Consider the following 18,439-nt stretch of genomic DNA (forward strand, 5'->3'; position numbering starts at 1 on the left):
TTAGTAACGTATTATATAATTATCCTAATCAACGGTGAAAAATTTATGCAAATGCAAGCATATTTTATAAGTAGATTTGCCAGGTTTTATGCATTGATTGACATCAGAATAATGGAAAATTTTCATACCAAAATATTAACAATAATTTGTGTAAATTAACAAAACAAACACTTTTTTAATAATTTACACGGCCAAGTTAGACCTACGTTATAGTTTGATCTATTAATATTTTTACTCCGATTTAGCAGCTTAACACAGTAATAATCTTATTTAAATATTCATAACATATCTTCCAAGATAGAGAAATTCTGAACTGCGTATTTGTAACACGGCTTTGATCTGTTTGGTAACTCCTGGTATTTGGCCATTTGTTTTTCATAAGAGACACCGTATTTGTTCGAGTATTTTCCGTAGCCTAATTTCTTAACGCTTATCTTGAATTTTGAGAGGTTTCAAGAAAAATTTGTGTCATTTCTTGCACATGTTGAATTTCAACATGCCTGTTTGTACAAGTTCTGTTCTGTGAAATGTGTAGCAAGTAGAAACTTACTTACTTACTTACTGGCTTTTAAGGAACCCGGAGGTTCATTGCCGCCCTCACATAAGCCCGCCATCGGTCCCTATCCTGAGCAAGATTAATCCAGTCTCTACCATCATATCCCACCTCCCTCAAATCCATTTTAATATTATCTTCCCATCTACGTCTCGGCCTCCCCAAAGGTCTTTTCCCCTCCGGCCTCCCAACTAACACTCTATATGCATTTCTGGATTCGCCCATATGTGCTACATGCCCTGCCCATCTCAAACGTCTGGATTTAATGTTCCTAATTATATCAGGTGAAGTATACAATGCGTGCAGTTCTGCGTTATATAACTTTCTCCATTCTCCTGTAACTTCATCCCTCTTAGCCCCAAATATTTTCCTAAAATCCTTATTCTCAAACACCCTTAATCTCTGTTCCTCTCTCAAAGTGAGAGTCCAAGTTTCACAGCCATACAGAACAACCGGTAATATAACTGTTTTATAAATTATAACTTTCAGATTTTTTGACAGCAGACTAGATGACAAAAACTTCTCAACCGAATAATAACAGGCATTCCCCATATTTATTCTGCGTTTAATTTCCTCCCGAGTGTCATATTTGTTACTGTTGTTCCAAGATATTTGAACTTCTCCACCTCTTCGAAGGATAAATCTCCAATTTTTATAGTTCCATTTCGTACAATATTCTGGTCACGAGACATAATCGTATACTTAGTCTTTTCGGGATTTACTTCCAACCCTATCGCTTTATAATCTGAAAATCGATCAACTATCAATTGATCATACCTATTAAACGACGGGCAAATTAAAAAAAGAAACAACTGAAAATTTAAATTAGTGTACGCAAGATTCAAGATGGATTCAAAATTTAAAGTTTTGAGAAAACTGAATTTTAAAGCTGCATGTTGCTGGGAAAATAATCCAATCACTAGCCTACACTCTAATTTGAAACTTATAAAACGTCATTAACTGAATTTGGAGTAATTGCAACGATTCTTTGATTTTTCACAGCAACATAAAGCTTTAAAATGCAGGTTTCTCAAAACTTTAAATTTTGAGTTGTTTTCCTTTTGAACTGGACCGTCGAACATTTTAATGGAAGTTTTGCAGAAATTAATAGATCTGTGGATAATAGATGGATCATAGTACCTATGAAATGTTTATAGGACTCAACACCTTTCATATTGTGAAGTTTGTTTGTCCCTTAGTGTCTTAATTTTAGTAGGCTATTATCATCAAACTATTGACGAAGATTAGTGAAAAGTTATCGTAAGTACTATCAATTCAATTCTAAAAAAATACAGGGACATCATTTTATTTTTACTAATATTTTTAATATTAACCTGGCTATGCCTTTGGATTAATGGTTCAGAGCCGGAAACACCGTTTACTACCCCCTTCCACGACTGGAGTTCGATGATTCTGGCGTAAAATACAAACAAATCACTTTACTAAGTATGGGAGGGAAGAAAAGTAGTTCATCCATTTACGTAAACTAGGAGATATTGTAATTTTGAATTTGATAATTTTCATTAGGTTTTTGTTTAATCAAAATACAGTACAGTATTAACAATAAGTGTTTTTACTCACGAACTGAGCTGTCCATGCGGACGTATTCATTATGCAGTGTATATTATACTGTCTACAGCACATTAGCGTACAATATAGAGAATGAAGTTAAATTGAAAAATAATCATAACATGGATATTTAAACACATTTTTTTAAATGGTGGCCGTTCATTTAGATACAGGCTTCAGTTCTTTTGTGCATATTATCGGACTATAGACTATTGCATCTAATTCCAATTACCAGTTTCGTTCTTCGTACTAGTAACTCATGTTGAAATAATTCTATACCTATTATATAAAAGAGTATCTTACGTACTGTAAATTCAATCTTCACTTCTGCCCGACCCGCACAGATAACGTTACTCAGACATGCTATGTACCGTCCGTCCAAGTGGTTATGTCGCATGATCGTAGAAAGGGGGGAAATCACGTGACAGTTAATTACTTTCATTTAAGTTATTTTAAACAGTTGCGGCCGAGGGAAATCGGGATGCGACGTAGGCAAACGGACGATAGTACCTGTGCGAAAATATGATTCAATATTGAAAGATCTTTCGTCACTGGAAAACGCAAACATATTTCTGGAACGTACTATACTCACTAACTCAATACTGTTTGTGTTTACTACGACCTTAAGGCGACTTTGACTGTATACGCTTGGTTCTGTGAGGAGAACAGTTGGAAGTTCACTAGTAGAGGGCGTGGGAGTGAAGTACATTCAAAAACTCAGGTACAATGAAAATTGAAGTAAAAATAAAATGATGTCCCTGTATATTCTTAAAGTTCTTCAAGAGCGAAATTTATTTATTAATAAAATACTATTTATAAATTTGGCACTGCCTCTGATTGAGATTCTGTCTGATATATACATCCATTATCAGACATTACATCTCACTTGACGATATGTGTCAGAGAAAGAACAACTGTTTGTATCATCTGAAGTCTGATTAGTGGAATATGTAACTAAACGGCGATGTATGTATTGGAGGGATAAAAGAACTGGCCACCCTACCCATTATCTCCTGGCTTAATTGTCTCATGAGTGATGACTTATTGGTGTTATTTAAGAGGTTCAAACCTGTCTTCGGACAGTTGACTAAACAACAACAAATCTGACACGTTGCACCTTTCTGCTGTTAAGTATCCAATTATAAAATTCCAGTCTACGTCTCTTCTAAACAGAAGCTATGTAGCTGGGGATACACATTATTTTCAATGAAGTGTTTTTCGAGATAGAACCGTGTGTATTTGAGTAAGATCGACAAAATTAACAGACAAATTCAGTTCTTAATGGAATAAAAAACGTAAACAATCTACGAACATCTGTAAGTCGACAGTAGAGCTTGAAGTAATCGGACTTCTGCAAGCGGTACCGCTACTCTCTTCATGAAAGATGTGTTTAAGAGGCTTGGAATACCTACATCTATTATTCCGATTGTAACTTTAGCTGCATTGAAAGGATCAATTGCTCTCCTGAAGCGTCACCTATATTCGAAATGAAGCCTAGTTACTTTTTTTGTAACACTTGCCTCTCTAAAACTAGGTATATTTCCACCGGTCACAAAATGTATTTGCAGCTATGTACTTGTAGGAGTTTCATTGTCAAAACAAAATTAATGGTTCACTGAACTTGTAAACATTTATATGGTTAAGTACTCTTTGTCCCTTGTGGCAGCTCACGAATAGTGAGACGATTTCTAAATTTCTTTCAACGCTAAGTTTAAAACAAAATATTCGATTGTATATGGCTTTGTTTTACGATCAAAATGAAAATGTAAGCTGTTATATCCACGAGAAAATGTGAAACTTAAAGCAAAACATACTACCTGGCAATATACTTATATCTTGTGTCACTGTAATCTAATGATTTCACTTTTAAATTTCCAGTCCTCATCGTTTAAGTGGTGCCATCTACGATGTCAGAAGTCCACAAAGAATTATGACTAATGCATTCTCATGTTATAGCTTAAAGCAACACAAGCACAGAGACACAAAACGGTAATTATAATCTATTTATGAATGTACAGCTACGAAAATAAAATTTGCAGCTCTCTTATTCTTACGCTTACAACACACTGTGCATGTGCAGTAATCAAGAGCCCCTGTATATTATGCTACTTGTGGACAGTCGTGCGAAATTGTTGCTTACCTACAGGTGGACTCCCATCAAGACTCGCTCCAAATTTTTTCCGTATCTGTACACAGCATAACAAAACACATTACGTTAGCTAATATGACCTATGTATTTGTAGAGAAAGGTTAGTGGAATATTGAAGCTTCAGCTTTCAACACTGAAAACTCAGGTTTAACCACTTCCCTGATTAACCCGAGTTAACTCAGGTTGCTAACTTGTGTCAAAATTTATTAACCCGAGTTAACTCGTTTGAGTCCCATTTTCGCTGCTAAGGATTATATCCCGAATATATACGTTTCCATTCTTTCATTAACCTTTTCCTCACTAGATGGCTACAGAAGTTAGTGATATTGCTATATCAGGTGGTGTTTTTTGTACTTCTTCCTTGCGAGTGGAATTCTATGCTCATATAGCATTCACACACAGTAGTGAGTAGATGCTAGTTAGTTTTGGCGGTTTCTGTTTGTGTTTAGTGTTTTTTGTGCTGCTTTGTGTAAAGATGGATCAAGTTAGTGATTCCGAAACTTTTGATCAGGAATATATTCCTGTAGAAGATTAGGAAATGAAACATCGGTATCAGAAGACGAAGTTATAGACCAACAAACAAATTCAGACCAGTTGATGTCGCGTCTTTTCGACAGTGGTTTGAATAGAAGACATCTGGCACCATTTCTTCTGCACCTCCGAGGTCCCCATTCCCTGAAAATTTAACATTGTTTCTGATAACGATAATTCTCATTTTTTTTTAATTATTTTTTAATAATGACCTCATCAACATTATATTCGAGGAGACGATTCGGCATGCTAATAAGTGTTCACAGAATGCTGAAAATAATTCGTGGCGGCCTACTACAGACTCTGAAATACGTGTACTTTTGGGCATAGTGATACTGAAGAACATTATTCACAGACCTGAAGAACAGATGTACTGGTACAAATATTCAATGACTGCTACACCATTCTTCCCAAAACGCTCTCATATAGGAGAGCAGATACTACTGTCCGGAATGCAATGTGCCACTGTGCGTAATACCCTGCTTTCGAGTCTATCACACGACAAGCAACATTTAACGCCTTGATAACAGCACTGGTATTGCACCTCATAAATTAATCCATTAAAAAACATGAGTTGGTAAATAGTTCAGGAGAAAATCAAAGTGGGACAACTACCAGAGCTGGAATCAAGTGCACGAGATAACACGGGATAATAATTCAGGTATGAATGTATGTTTATTTCATAGTGATTTTTAGGAATGTAAGAAAATTAGTGATGTACAGTGATTCTGCAATATTAAATGACCTCTTTACGAAAATAAAAAAATATGACACTTTTTTTTTCACAAAACTGGTAAAATATATAGTAAGGGAAGAGGTTAAATCCCGGTGAGTGCATGTTCAATTTGTGTTGGACAAAGACAGTATTAGGGCAATTTACGTTCCACTTTAATTTCACAAAAATATTCTGCCGTCACCTCTTTACGGCACTGATAAGACTTCTGGCAAATGTTTATTTTCTTCACTATAAATTTTTGGGCTCGAATGTCCCCCAGAACAAGAACCAAGAGAACCGAGAATGGTAACAGATCCCTTCCCTTTTTACTATCTCTGATGTTGAAGTAAATACATAACTCCGATACGTGGCTATTTCTGCATCTGTAACACGGTGCACAAAACCCAAAAATCCAGCACCATCGTTTTATACAATTTTATAAACTGAGACTGAAATTCAGTAATTTTTTGGAACAGATGCATTATACGACTCACTCCGAGTATTCCATAGTATCGATTAGCCTATATACTGAAATGGAAGAAACCGTTTATGGTGTAGGCTAGAGATGAACAAAACTAACTGCCGCTCTCGCTCGCTGTGTTCGTTGCATTTGTCTTTCGAGTCTCGTCTCGTAATTCTCGTGCGCTTCGAGTCTCGCTCATCATTCTCGAAATAGCATTTGGTCGGCGTGGAAAGATTTCGTAACTTTGAATAACATACATCATTGAAATAAATAACATTATAAATGTTTAAATGAGACAAAAAGACAAAACAGAACAGAATTTATGAACCCACTATCCCTTATTACAAAACATCATATAAACTCAGGGATATAGAAGTCATCGGATTAATGGTGGGCGCTAGAGGGACCATAACAAAACAATTTGTGTCGTTCTGTCATAAATTTGGAGTCCCAACAACAACAATTAAGGAAATTTCTATTATAGCTTTGAAGGGTTCTCTGCAGATTTTACGGCGACATTTGTACTTCAATTCAAATTACAGCTGAATTTTCTCAGTCTGTATTTTTACCTGTATTTTTTTTTATAAATTTTCATTATGTGAAATATTATCTACTGCAAATTTTAGTTTCTTGTAAACAAATTTCTTGTAAGACATTTTTAATGTCGTTTTAAATGCTACTGTTTAACATTCTTTGTCTTTGGCAACCTCATCAAGTTGAGGATGATTCAATTATTATTATTATTAGTTATCAAAATGTTCTGGTATATTATATTATATTAACTATAGTTATATAAATAGAAAAAAAAATAATTCTAAAAAAAATTGCATATCAAAGAAACAAAACATAACATTAATATCCTTTTACTTGAGATTGCACACTTGATCTCAAACATATGAAAAGAAAATTTCTAACCTTTTAATAAGGGCCTAGTAATTAAATAAAGACTGGGGAACGGATTATTATACACTGAAAGGTAGAGATGATGTTTTAAATAGGTTACTTGATTGTTCATACATATATAACAGTTGCCAACGTAGATAAAAGTTCAGTCAGGTATAAACAACTGTGGCGATTCAAGGCTGCCTGACTTCGGGACTCATCAATATCGAGTCTCGGAACACTCACAAGCAGTCTTTACGTCAAGGACGCGACGTAATACAACATTGTCGTGCGGGTTTTCGGCTTTGCGGGCGCTGTTAGTCTCGCTTTCTCGATCGTTGTTCATCTCTAGTGTAGGCCTAATCAAAGAACTTGCTTAAAAATACAGAGACATGGTGGAAAATAAGAACTAAGGCGTCGTTTAGGCACTTGACCTCAAAACAAGTTACGAAAGAGGAATGAGACTGAAGCTTATTCTAAGGAGGCACTCTAATATTGCCTTTAGAACATAGGGGAGGAAATATTCGAATTATTGTGATTTTGACAGTATGTTTGGTTCTGTATTACAGTAATGCATCTGATGACGTTATCATGGATCCTAAATGTAAAGTGGCTATTATAACAGGAGGTGCAACGGGTATAGGCCTGGCTGCAGCATGCCACCTGTTAAAACATGGAGCAAAGGTAAAAGATTAAAACTACGTTAGTGGTCTTTGGTATATATATATATATATATGTGTGTGTGTATGTGTGTATGTGTATATATATGTATGTGTATATATATATATATATATATATATATATACAGACGTGGACAAATTATTAACAAAATTGACGATTTTTATGATAATTTTGTTTACAAAATTTGACTTTTCAATTTAGACTACAGTTGACAATTTTGCATATTTCCATCATTACAGTAGACAGAAATATGCAAAAACGTCAACTGTAGTTTAAATTGAAGAGTCAAGTTTTGTAAAAATATATAATAAAAATCTTCAATTTTGCTAACAATTTGTAAATTAGCAAAAATGTCAACTGCATTGAAGAGACAAATTTTGTAAAAATATAAAACAAAAATCTTCAGTTTTGCTAATAATTTGGAAATATCCAAAATGTCAACTGTAGTCCAAATTGAAGAATCGAATTTTGTAAAAATATACAATAAAAACCTTCAGTTTTGCTAATAATTTGTAAATATCCACAAATATCAAATGTAGTCCAAATTGAGGAGTTAAATTTTGAAAAATATACAATAAAAATCTTCAATTTTGCTAATAATTTGGAAATACACAAAAATTTCAACTGTAGTCTAAATTGAAGAATCATATTTTGTAAAAATATATAATAAAAATCTTCAATTTTGCTAATAATTTGTCCACGTCTGTATATATATGTATATATGTATATATATATATATATATTAGTTGTTTTTTAAAGACTCTGTATCAACTACTAATTTATATTCGCATAATTTTATTTATTTATTTTTTGTACTTGGAAGAATTATATTTAGTATAACATGATATGTAGTCCACGACCGATCATCCTTGTTGTTACTGGCCCTCCAAATAAAACAAATTGGACGCCCCTGCAGTAGTTGCTCGAAGTGTCACACACAGGTCTCAATGCAAACGATCTCACTCTGCATTCTGGACTGACACGCTCTTGTTTCGGTCTGTACCCGAACTGCGTTACTGCGGCATGCAAGCTTTGTTCTAGAGTCGGAAGATCAAGCACCGGGCAAAGGCTGGTTCACAATAAACCGGAAACGAGAGTCGGAACGAAAACGGTAAAATTGTTAAAATGTGTACATTTAAATGTGAGCATTCACAATTAACGAAAAGCTTGCCGGAGCCCGAGATCGGGAACGGTGAGTTGGCCAAGTTTCAACTTTGGCGCTCACGTTTCCGATCACAGCCCATTAGATTCATTCTATTGCCATCTAAAAGCTATTTTGTCATATATTTTGTAGCAAGAAGACCGTGACATAACTTATGCATTATTTTGTTCTGTGCTGTGCATCATGGAGCAAGTTTTATTTGAAGAGATTCGAGATTCTAATATTGAGTTTTGAGGAAAATCCTCACGTTTACGATAAGCGGCGCGCCTCGTATAAAGATGAGAAAATGGAGGAGAATACGTGGCTTTCAATAGCTGCATCTTTGAACACCGATCGGAAGCATTTCATATTTTATTACTGTATTGGTTTTATTACACACAACATATTCATGCTTCAATTCAATAACTACTGTTGTGTTCATTTTTGTTCTGTTACAAATGTTTCTTCTCTAATTATTTTACGTTATGGTAGACTTAAAATAGGTTGTGATAATAAAGATGCATGGGCATATTTATAGTACCGTACCTAATGAAATGTTTCAGGTTAAATTTCGAAGTTGGTTAACCTTTGTTTATGTTGGCTGCCTTGTACTCATGAGAGAACGCCATTGGTCAATTATATACAAATAACATCAAAATGCGTAATATCGACTTTACATATCGTTATTGACATGCATATCGATATGCATAGTCGTCTACGTTCTCGGTTTATTGTGAATAAACAATTTTCGTATTCACGTCCTCTGCTTCTCGTTTATATTCTGGCTATCGTTCCCGGTTTATTGTGAACCAGCCTTAAGCGTATACGACAGTTTTCATATATCCTCACAACTAAAAATCAAGGGATTTTATGTTCGGCGAATAGGCGGGCCATGCGACAGAATCAGGTATACCGGTGATTCTGTAACCCTTCCAAAGCGAATTCAAGTTCATATGAGCATCTTGGCTGAATGCACCTTTATAGTAGGGCCTATCCTAAAATTTCCGACCTTCCTTCGTCAATAACCCCCCAAATTGTGTAAGAAAGTATAAGTAAGCACAAGGGTTGCAAATAAATATTTAATTCAGTATCGCGGAAACTCTCAACAGTTTCTCACATCACAGTTCAAATGTAAATCTTCATTGCTTACTTGTAAGATATTACACGAACTCTACAGCTTACTGCATTTCTTTTTCTATCGGAAGCATGTTGTCATAAATGGACCAAACAGACAGGAAGGCGAGGCGACAGAAGAAGGACTGGCGAGCGAATTTGGAGAAGATAAAGTGACTTATTGCCACGGGGACGTGAACGATGCGGAACACTTTGAAAGTAAGTCGGTGGAATTCTGAAGAACATGCTTCACTTTAAATTGCACTCTACCATATGCAACTAGTGTAAAATAAAATATGCCCAGAGTGTCAATAGTGATGGAGTCTTGAGTTTTAAGCATTTCGGAAGCGAGATGAAGGAATTCATTACTAGTCAAATGTCTGACATCAGCACGTTTTCCGCGCTCAAGGTCCACTGCAAATTCTGGTGGAATTATGTTCGTATTATGTTGCACAGAGACAGTGATGGTGAAAATTTTCATACATACATACATACATAGGGGAGAGTCGGGTAGTATCGGACATCGGGTAATATCGGACAGTGAGTTTCTTTCATCTACCACACGATGATAGTACCTGATTGACATGGTTTCGTTTCTGTGATGTCGCATAGAGAAACGTAACCATGTCATTCAGGTACTAACATATGGTGATAGATGAAAGAAACGTACTGTCCGATACTACCCGACTCTCCCCTACATACATACATACATACATACATACATACATACATACATACATACATACATACATACATAGGGGAGAGTCGGGTAGTATCGGACATCGGGTAATATCGGACAGTGAGTTTCTTTCATCTACCACACGATGATAGTACCTGATTGACATGGTTACGTTTCAGTAATGTCGCATAGAGAAACGTAACCATGTCATTCAGGTACTACCATATGGTGGTAGATGAAAGAAACGTACTGTCCGATACTACCCGACTCTTCCCTACATACATACATAAATACATACATAGGGGACAGTCGGGTAGTATCGGACATCGGGTAATATCGGACAGTGAGTTTCTTTCATCTACCACACGATGATAGTACCTGATTGACATGGTTTCGTTTCTGTGATGTCGCATAGAGAAACGTAACCATGTCATTCAGGTACTAACATATGGTGATAGATGAAAGAAACGTACTGTCCGATACTACCCGACTCTCCCCTACATACATACATACATACATACATACATACATACATACATACATACATACATAGGGGAGAGTCGGGTAGTATCGGACATCGGGTAATATCGGACAGTGAGTTTCTTTCATCTACCACACGATGATAGTACCTGATTGACATGGTTACGTTTCAGTAATGTCGCATAGAGAAACGTAACCATGTCATTCAGGTACTACCATATGGTGGTAGATGAAAGAAACGTACTGTCCGATACTACCCGACTCTTCCCTACATACATACATAAATACATACATAGGGGACAGTCGGGTAGTATCGGACATCGGGTAATATCGGACAGTGAGTTTCTTTCATCTACCACACGATGATAGTACCTGATTGATATGGTTACGTTTCTGTGATGTCGCATAGAGAAACGTAACCATGTCATTCAGGTACTAACATATGGTGGTAGATGAAAGAAACGTAATGTCCGATACTACCCGACTCTCCCATACATACATACATACATACATACATACATACATACATACATACATACACAATTTTTTTTTCAAAATCTTTAACACCCTCTTATTCGATAACTATTGCGAGTAGCATAGCGAATTTTGTTCATATCGATAGAAAATCTAATAAAGAATCATTTATCCCTCCGTTGTAATTCAATAGCATGGATGGTTTTCGTGTAAATCTAATTTAAAAACCACTAATTTCAAGCCACTGAACATGCCACCAGATTGCAATGCTGTAGACAGAGAGGGAAGTGGAGGTAGGTCGCGTAGGGAGATAGACCTGAGTTCGTTGACCTCTTACATCTGTATTACGAGAATAAAGAGCACTGTGTTAGCGGTGATGTTGCCAGACTGCTGGAACTTTACTTACTTACTGGCTTTTAAGGAACTCGGAGGTTCATTGCTGCCCTCACATAAGCCCACCATTGGTCCCTATCCTGAGCAAGATTAATCCAGTCTCTATCATCATATCCCACCTCCCTCAAATCCATTTTAATATTATCCTCCCATCTACGTCTCGGCCTCCCCAAAGGTATTTTTCCCCCCAGGCCTCCCAACTAACACTCTATATGCATTTCTGGATTCGCTCATACGTGCTACATGTCCTGCCCATCTAAAACGTCTGGATTTAATGTTCCTAATTATGTCAGGTGAAGAACACAATGCGTGCAGTTCTGTGTTGTGTAACTTTCTCCATTCTCCTGTAACTTCATCCCTCTTAGCCCCAAATATTTTCCTAAGCACCTTATTCTCGAACACCCTTAACCTCTGTTCCTCTCTCAAACTGATAGTCCAAGCTTCAATATCATACAGAACAACCGGTAATATAACTGTTTTATAAATTATAATTTTCAGCTTTTTTGAGAGCAGACTGGATGACAAAAGCTTTCCAACCGAATAATAACAGGCATTTCCCATATTTATTCTGTGTTTAATTTCCTCCCGATATCATTTATATTTGTTACTGTTGCTCCAAGATATTTGAATTGTTCCACTTCTTCAAAGGATAAATTTCAAATTTTTATATTTCCATTTCGTACAATATTCTCGTCACGAGACATAATCATATACTTTGTCTTTTCGGGATTTACTTCCAAACCTATTTCTTTACTTGCTTCAAGTAAAATTTCCGTATTTTCCCTAATCGTTTGTGGATTTTCTCCTAAAATATTCACGTCATCCGCATAGACAAGCAGGTGATGTAACCCGTTCAATTCCAAGCCCTCTCTGTTATCCTGGACTTTCCTAATGTCATATTCTAGAGCAAAGTTAAAAAGTAAAGGTGATAGTGCATCTCCTTGCTTTAGCCCACAGTGAATTGGAAACTTTCAACTTAATTTTATAATTAACCATATATATATATATATATATATATATATATATATATATAAATTTAATTACGAAATGTAATACAGGTTTTCTGTTCACTTAAGTTTACCGCATCGTCCCTTTCAATCTGCCGGATTATTTCACTTCCACCCTGTATATCGACAATACCGCTCTGTGTGTGTGCCACCTGGCAGCCAATGAGATACGAGACTCACACCAACAACAGCAACGGTCCGATGACACGTCACTCCGTACTCTTTGTAACTCATGGAACTTTGTAACAATTTTTGCAATACAAGAAATATGAGTTAATACTGTATTTTTTTAATGAACAGGTTTATTCGAATACTGTATGGAGAAATTCAACGGTGTGGACATACTGTTTAACAACGCCGGAATATTACATGACAAGAAGTGGGAACTGACAGTAGACACAAATATCGTAAGTTTCATTTGCTAATTTTAACATTTACATACATTTCATATTTTCTTAGAAATTAAGTATAAGAGGTCCAATTATAAAATGAGAAGTACAGTACACAATACTCACATATACTGTAAAAATTCTCACTTCACATTCCACTGAATTTTGTCTTTTAAATGTGCAGAAATTTGTTCCAAACAAATGTGACTTTTCGTTCTGCAAAGGAATTTTACAACATTGCATTTCTTCGAATCAAATTTCTGCACATTTAAAGTTCAAAACTAAAATTCTTTCAATCATTTATTATCATTTTTAATGCCCATTTTTGTTCCCATAAATTTTGTTAATCTAACAATATTTTCTTTAAGTCCGTCATAAACGTATCTTATATAATAATGTGGTATTTTTAATCTTATATAATAATGTGGTATTTTTATTTCATTCTACTTACGAACGTTTTCGGTTTTGTAAACCATCTTCATATCACTGTTACTTCTATTGAACTGTTATACCGATGTGCAATGGGCTACATTAACCATATTGTATTAAAATATAAAATGTGAGATGAAACGTTAATGAATATAAATATTCAAAAATGGTAACATATTAAATTAAATTAGTCTAAAATGAAGGTTTTGCAGCATATACAGTCCTTTCAGATATGAAACAATTATTTTCTTATGACCTTTTACATAATAACTATCATGAGACTGCATTTACAGCGTATACAGTCCTTTCAGATATGAAACAATTATTTTCTTATGACCTTTTACATAATAACTATCATGAGACTGCATTTACAGCGTATACAGTCCTTTCAGAAATGAAACAATTATTTTATTATGACCTTTTACATAATAACTATCATGAGACTGCATTTACAGCGTATACAGTCCTTTCAGATATGAAACAATTATTTTCTTATGACCTTTTACATAATAACTATCATGAGACTACATTTACAGCGTACACAGTCCTTTCAGATATGAAACAATTATTTTCTTATGACCTTTTACATAATAATTATCATGAGACTGCATTTACAGCGTACACAGTCCTTTCAGATATGAAACAATTATTTTCTTATGACCTTTTACATAATAACTATCATGAGACTGCATTTACAGCGTACACAGTCCTTTCAGATATGAAACAATTATTTTCTTATGACCTTTTACATAATAACTATCATGAGACTGCATTTACAGCGTACACAGTCCTTTCAGATATGAAACAATTATTTTCTTATGACCTTTTACATAATAACTATCATGAGACTACATTTACATGATAGTTATTATGTAAAAGGTCATAAGAAAATAATTGTTTCATATCTGAAGGGACTGTATACGCTGCAAAACCTTCATTTTAGACTAATTTAATTCAATATGTTACTATTTTTAAATATGTACATTCATTAACGTTTTATCTCACATTTTACATTTTATATTTTAATACAATATGGTTAATGTAACCCATTGCACATCAGTATAACAGTTCAATAGAGGTAACAGTGATCTGAAGATGGTTTAAAAAACCGAAAAAGTTCATCAAGTAGAATGAAATACAAATATCACATTATTATATAAGATAAGTTTATGACGGACTTAAAAGAAAATATTGTTAAATTTATTATCATAATACACTACTCTCTTAAATTGACTGAGTATATTGGGAGTTCATTTTCTTGTACAATTTTAGAAATCAAGATCATGCATTTTCTAATATTAGTTGTGGTCGTTCACGTACATATACGAGTACCTATAAACCGTTTTGTTTGAAATACCTCAAAGAACAACCCCCTAAAATTAATGACATTACTTCCGGTTCTCCTGTATTTATGAATTTGAGGACGGGAAATGGTTGGATGTAGTAGAAAAAGATTTTTGTGCGAGATCGTGCGTATTTGCTTGGTTTCCGCACAAAACCAATCCGCGGTAAGTCTAAAATTCCACATTTATTATTCCCAACCTAACACACATACCAATTTCCCTCTTCTTACCGCTTAAGTGACATATTGATTTTATTGCTTTTTTAGAGACGTTCAATATAGTAATAATTATAAATTGGAAACTTACCACTGCAATTTCACCTAAATTGCACTGTTAATTATTGTTTTTAAATATTTGCAATAATTAAGTAAACTCTACAACTCCACTAAAGTTACTGCATTCGTGATGCATGTAACATTAAGGAAGCCGTTTGTTTTAAGTTCGCATTTATAGACTGAGGGAAAAAAAGACAGACGTATATCACGGCCTGCTGGAGTATAGTAAACACAGAAAACATTTTAAAGCAACAATGTTGAAGATAGATATTTTTGTTTTGCAAATTTGCCGTCATTGAACAGAAACCAAGATGGAGATTTCATTGCAACTAATTAGAAATTCCTCTTTCAGGTATGTAATGAACGATCTTCGCACAATATAATGTACGATACACGAGAGGTATGTTTTCTTTCAATTCTCTGAAATTAAAAAAGCTCAACTACGTTTCGCTTTTTCAAACTTTTCCTCGAACATGAAAACTTAAACATACCGCTCTTGTAAAGCATATTACTATTTTATCATTTTACAAAGATAGAATCTTAATGAAATTATTCTTTATATTATTTTAATGTACCGAAGTACATATGATATTTCCTTGCAGATATTCTGCGTCATCATACGATGAAAGAGTAATGGAACGGAGAAAAATTCTCTCCGGCGTCGGGATTTGAACCCGGGTTTTCAGCTCTACGTGCTGATGCTTTATCTTTATCCACTAAGCCACACCGGATACAACTCCGACGCCGGTTAGAATCGTCTCAGATTAAGCTCCAACTCTTGGGTTCCCTCTAGTGGCCAACTAGTCACTCATATCGAGTGCACCTCAGCACATATGTGGACTTCGGTCCTGCGTTCATAGACATCTATGACGTAGTGCAGAGGGCGGCCACTAGAGGGAACCCAAGAGTTGGAGCTTAATCTGAGACGATTCTAACCGGCGTCGGAGTTGTATCCGGTGTGGCTTAGTGGATAAAGCATCAGCACGTAGAGCTGAAAACCCGGGTTCAAATCCTGGCGCCGGAGAGAATTTTTCTCCGTTCCATTACTCTTTCATCGTATGATGACGCAGAATATCTGCATGGAAATATCATATGTACTTCGGTACATTAAAATAATATATATGATATGCGTAAATCACTTCGTGATTTAAGACGGCGCTTATTCCATCCCGGCCAACTAGTCACTCATATCGAGTGCACCTCAGCACATGTGTGGACTTCGGTCCTGCGTTCATAGACATCTATGACGTAGTGCAGAGGGCGGCCACTAGAGGGAACCCAAGAGTTGGAGCTTAATCTGAGACGATTCTAACCGGCGTCGGAGTTGTATCCGGTGTGGCTTAGTGGATAAAGCATCAGCATGTAGAGCTGAAAACCCGGGTTCAAATCCCGGCGCCGGACAGAATTTTTCTCCGTTCCATTACTCTTTCATCGAAATTATTCTTATTGCTTACAGAAAGGTGTAATCAGAGGAACTCTTCTTGCGTTCAAGTATATGGGGAAGGATAACCACGGAAAAGGAGGTCTTGTGATAAACTGCGCATCTATTGTAGGTCTTCAGCCCTTGCCTGGGGCTCCTATATACTCGATATCTAAGTATGCTGTGATCGGCACAGTCAAGAATTTTGGTGTAAGTACATTTATAATTTATATGAGTAATTTTTAAATGCAACTATTACGCAGATAGCGCTATTTAGAATATGACAGTTCTAATAGCACATTGCGCTCGATTTAAAACCTCACTGACAAATGGCATCTTTAACTGGCCGCAGCTGCGCTACTGGCTTCTGTCATGCGATTCACAAAGTAATCTTGAAATATTATCTTGGACGGTTATTCATAATCACCAATATGTATTGGTATTTTTAGTAGGTTATTTTACGACGCTGTATCAACATCTCAGGTTATGAATTTGCTCATATTGGGTTGAGGGAAAACCCCGAAAAAAACCTCAATCAGATAACTTCCCCGACTAGGATTCGAACTCAGGTCACCTGGTTTCGCGCCAGACGCGCTAACCGTTACTGCACAGGTGTGAACATTTACTGTTATTCCATTAAAAGCAGACACGGGAATTTTACTGGAAGCAAGTAAAGAGATAGGTTTGGAAGTAAATCCCGAAAAGATAAAGTATATGATTATGTCTCGCGACCAGAATATTGTTCGAAATTGAAATATAAAAATTGGAAATTTATCTTTTGAAGAGGTGGAGAAGTTGAAATATCTTGGAGCAAAAGTAACAAATATAAATGATACTCGGGAGGAAATTAAACACAGAATAAATATGGGAAATGCCTGTTATTATTCGGTTGAGAAGCTTTTATCATCTAATCTGCTGTCAAAAAATCTGAAAGTTAGAATTTATAAAACAGTTATATTACCGGTTGTTCTTTATGATTGTGAAAATTGGACTGTCACTTTGAGAGAGGAACATAAGTTAAGGGTGTCTGAGAATAAGGTGCTTAAAATATTTAGGGCTAAGAGGGATGAAGTTACAGGAAAATGGAGAAAGTTACACAACACAGAACTACACGCATTGTATTCTTCACCTGACATAATTAGGAACATAAAATCCAGACCTTTGGGATGGGCAGGGCATGTAGCACGTATGGGGAAATCCAGAAATGCATATAGAGTGTTAGTTGGGGGGCCAGAGGGAAAAAGACCTTTGGGGAGGCCGAGACGTAGATGGGAAAATAATATTAAAATGGATTTGAGGGAGGTGAGATATGATGATAGAGACTGGATTAATCTTGCTCATGAAAGGGACCAATGGCGGGCTTATGTGAGGGCGGCAATGAACCTCTGGGTTCCTTAAAAGCCAGTAAGTAAGTAAGTAAGTAAGTAAGTAAGTAAGTAAGTAAGTAAGTAAGTAAGTAAGTAAGTAAGTAAGTAAGTAAGTAAGTAAGTAAGTAAGTAAGTAAATAAGTAAGTAATTTTAACTGCAACTGGTACGCAGATAGCGCTATTTAGAATATGATAGTTCTAATAGCACATTGCGCTCGATTTAAAACCTCACCGACAAATGGCACTTTTAACTGGCCGTAGCTGCGCTACTGGCTTCTGTCATGCGATTCACAAAGTAATCTTGAAATATTATCTTGGACGGTTATTCATAATCACCACTATGTATTGGTATTTTTAGTAGGTTATTTTACGACGCTGTATCAACA

At 35.6% G+C, this 18,439-nt stretch overlaps 1 protein-coding gene across 1 annotated transcript in view; it reads left to right on the forward strand.

Annotated features, from left to right (window-relative positions):
• Positions 1-3,919: 3,919 nt before the first annotated feature.
• LOC138703660 (15-hydroxyprostaglandin dehydrogenase [NAD(+)]-like) overlaps positions 3,920-18,439 on the forward strand; it is a 30,311-nt gene continuing 15,791 nt past the window's right edge. The window contains exons 1-5 of the mRNA XM_069831723.1: positions 3,920-4,111; positions 7,432-7,546; positions 9,890-10,016; positions 13,131-13,237; positions 16,723-16,896. Coding sequence (XP_069687824.1) covers positions 4,053-4,111; positions 7,432-7,546; positions 9,890-10,016; positions 13,131-13,237; positions 16,723-16,896 — 582 coding nt within the window. The 5' untranslated portion in view covers positions 3,920-4,052. The remainder of the gene's footprint in view (positions 4,112-7,431; positions 7,547-9,889; positions 10,017-13,130; positions 13,238-16,722; positions 16,897-18,439) is intronic.

Source organism: Periplaneta americana, chromosome 7 (assembly GCF_040183065.1).
Source record: "Periplaneta americana isolate PAMFEO1 chromosome 7, P.americana_PAMFEO1_priV1, whole genome shotgun sequence".
Classification (NCBI taxonomy): domain Eukaryota; kingdom Metazoa; phylum Arthropoda; class Insecta; order Blattodea; family Blattidae; genus Periplaneta; species Periplaneta americana.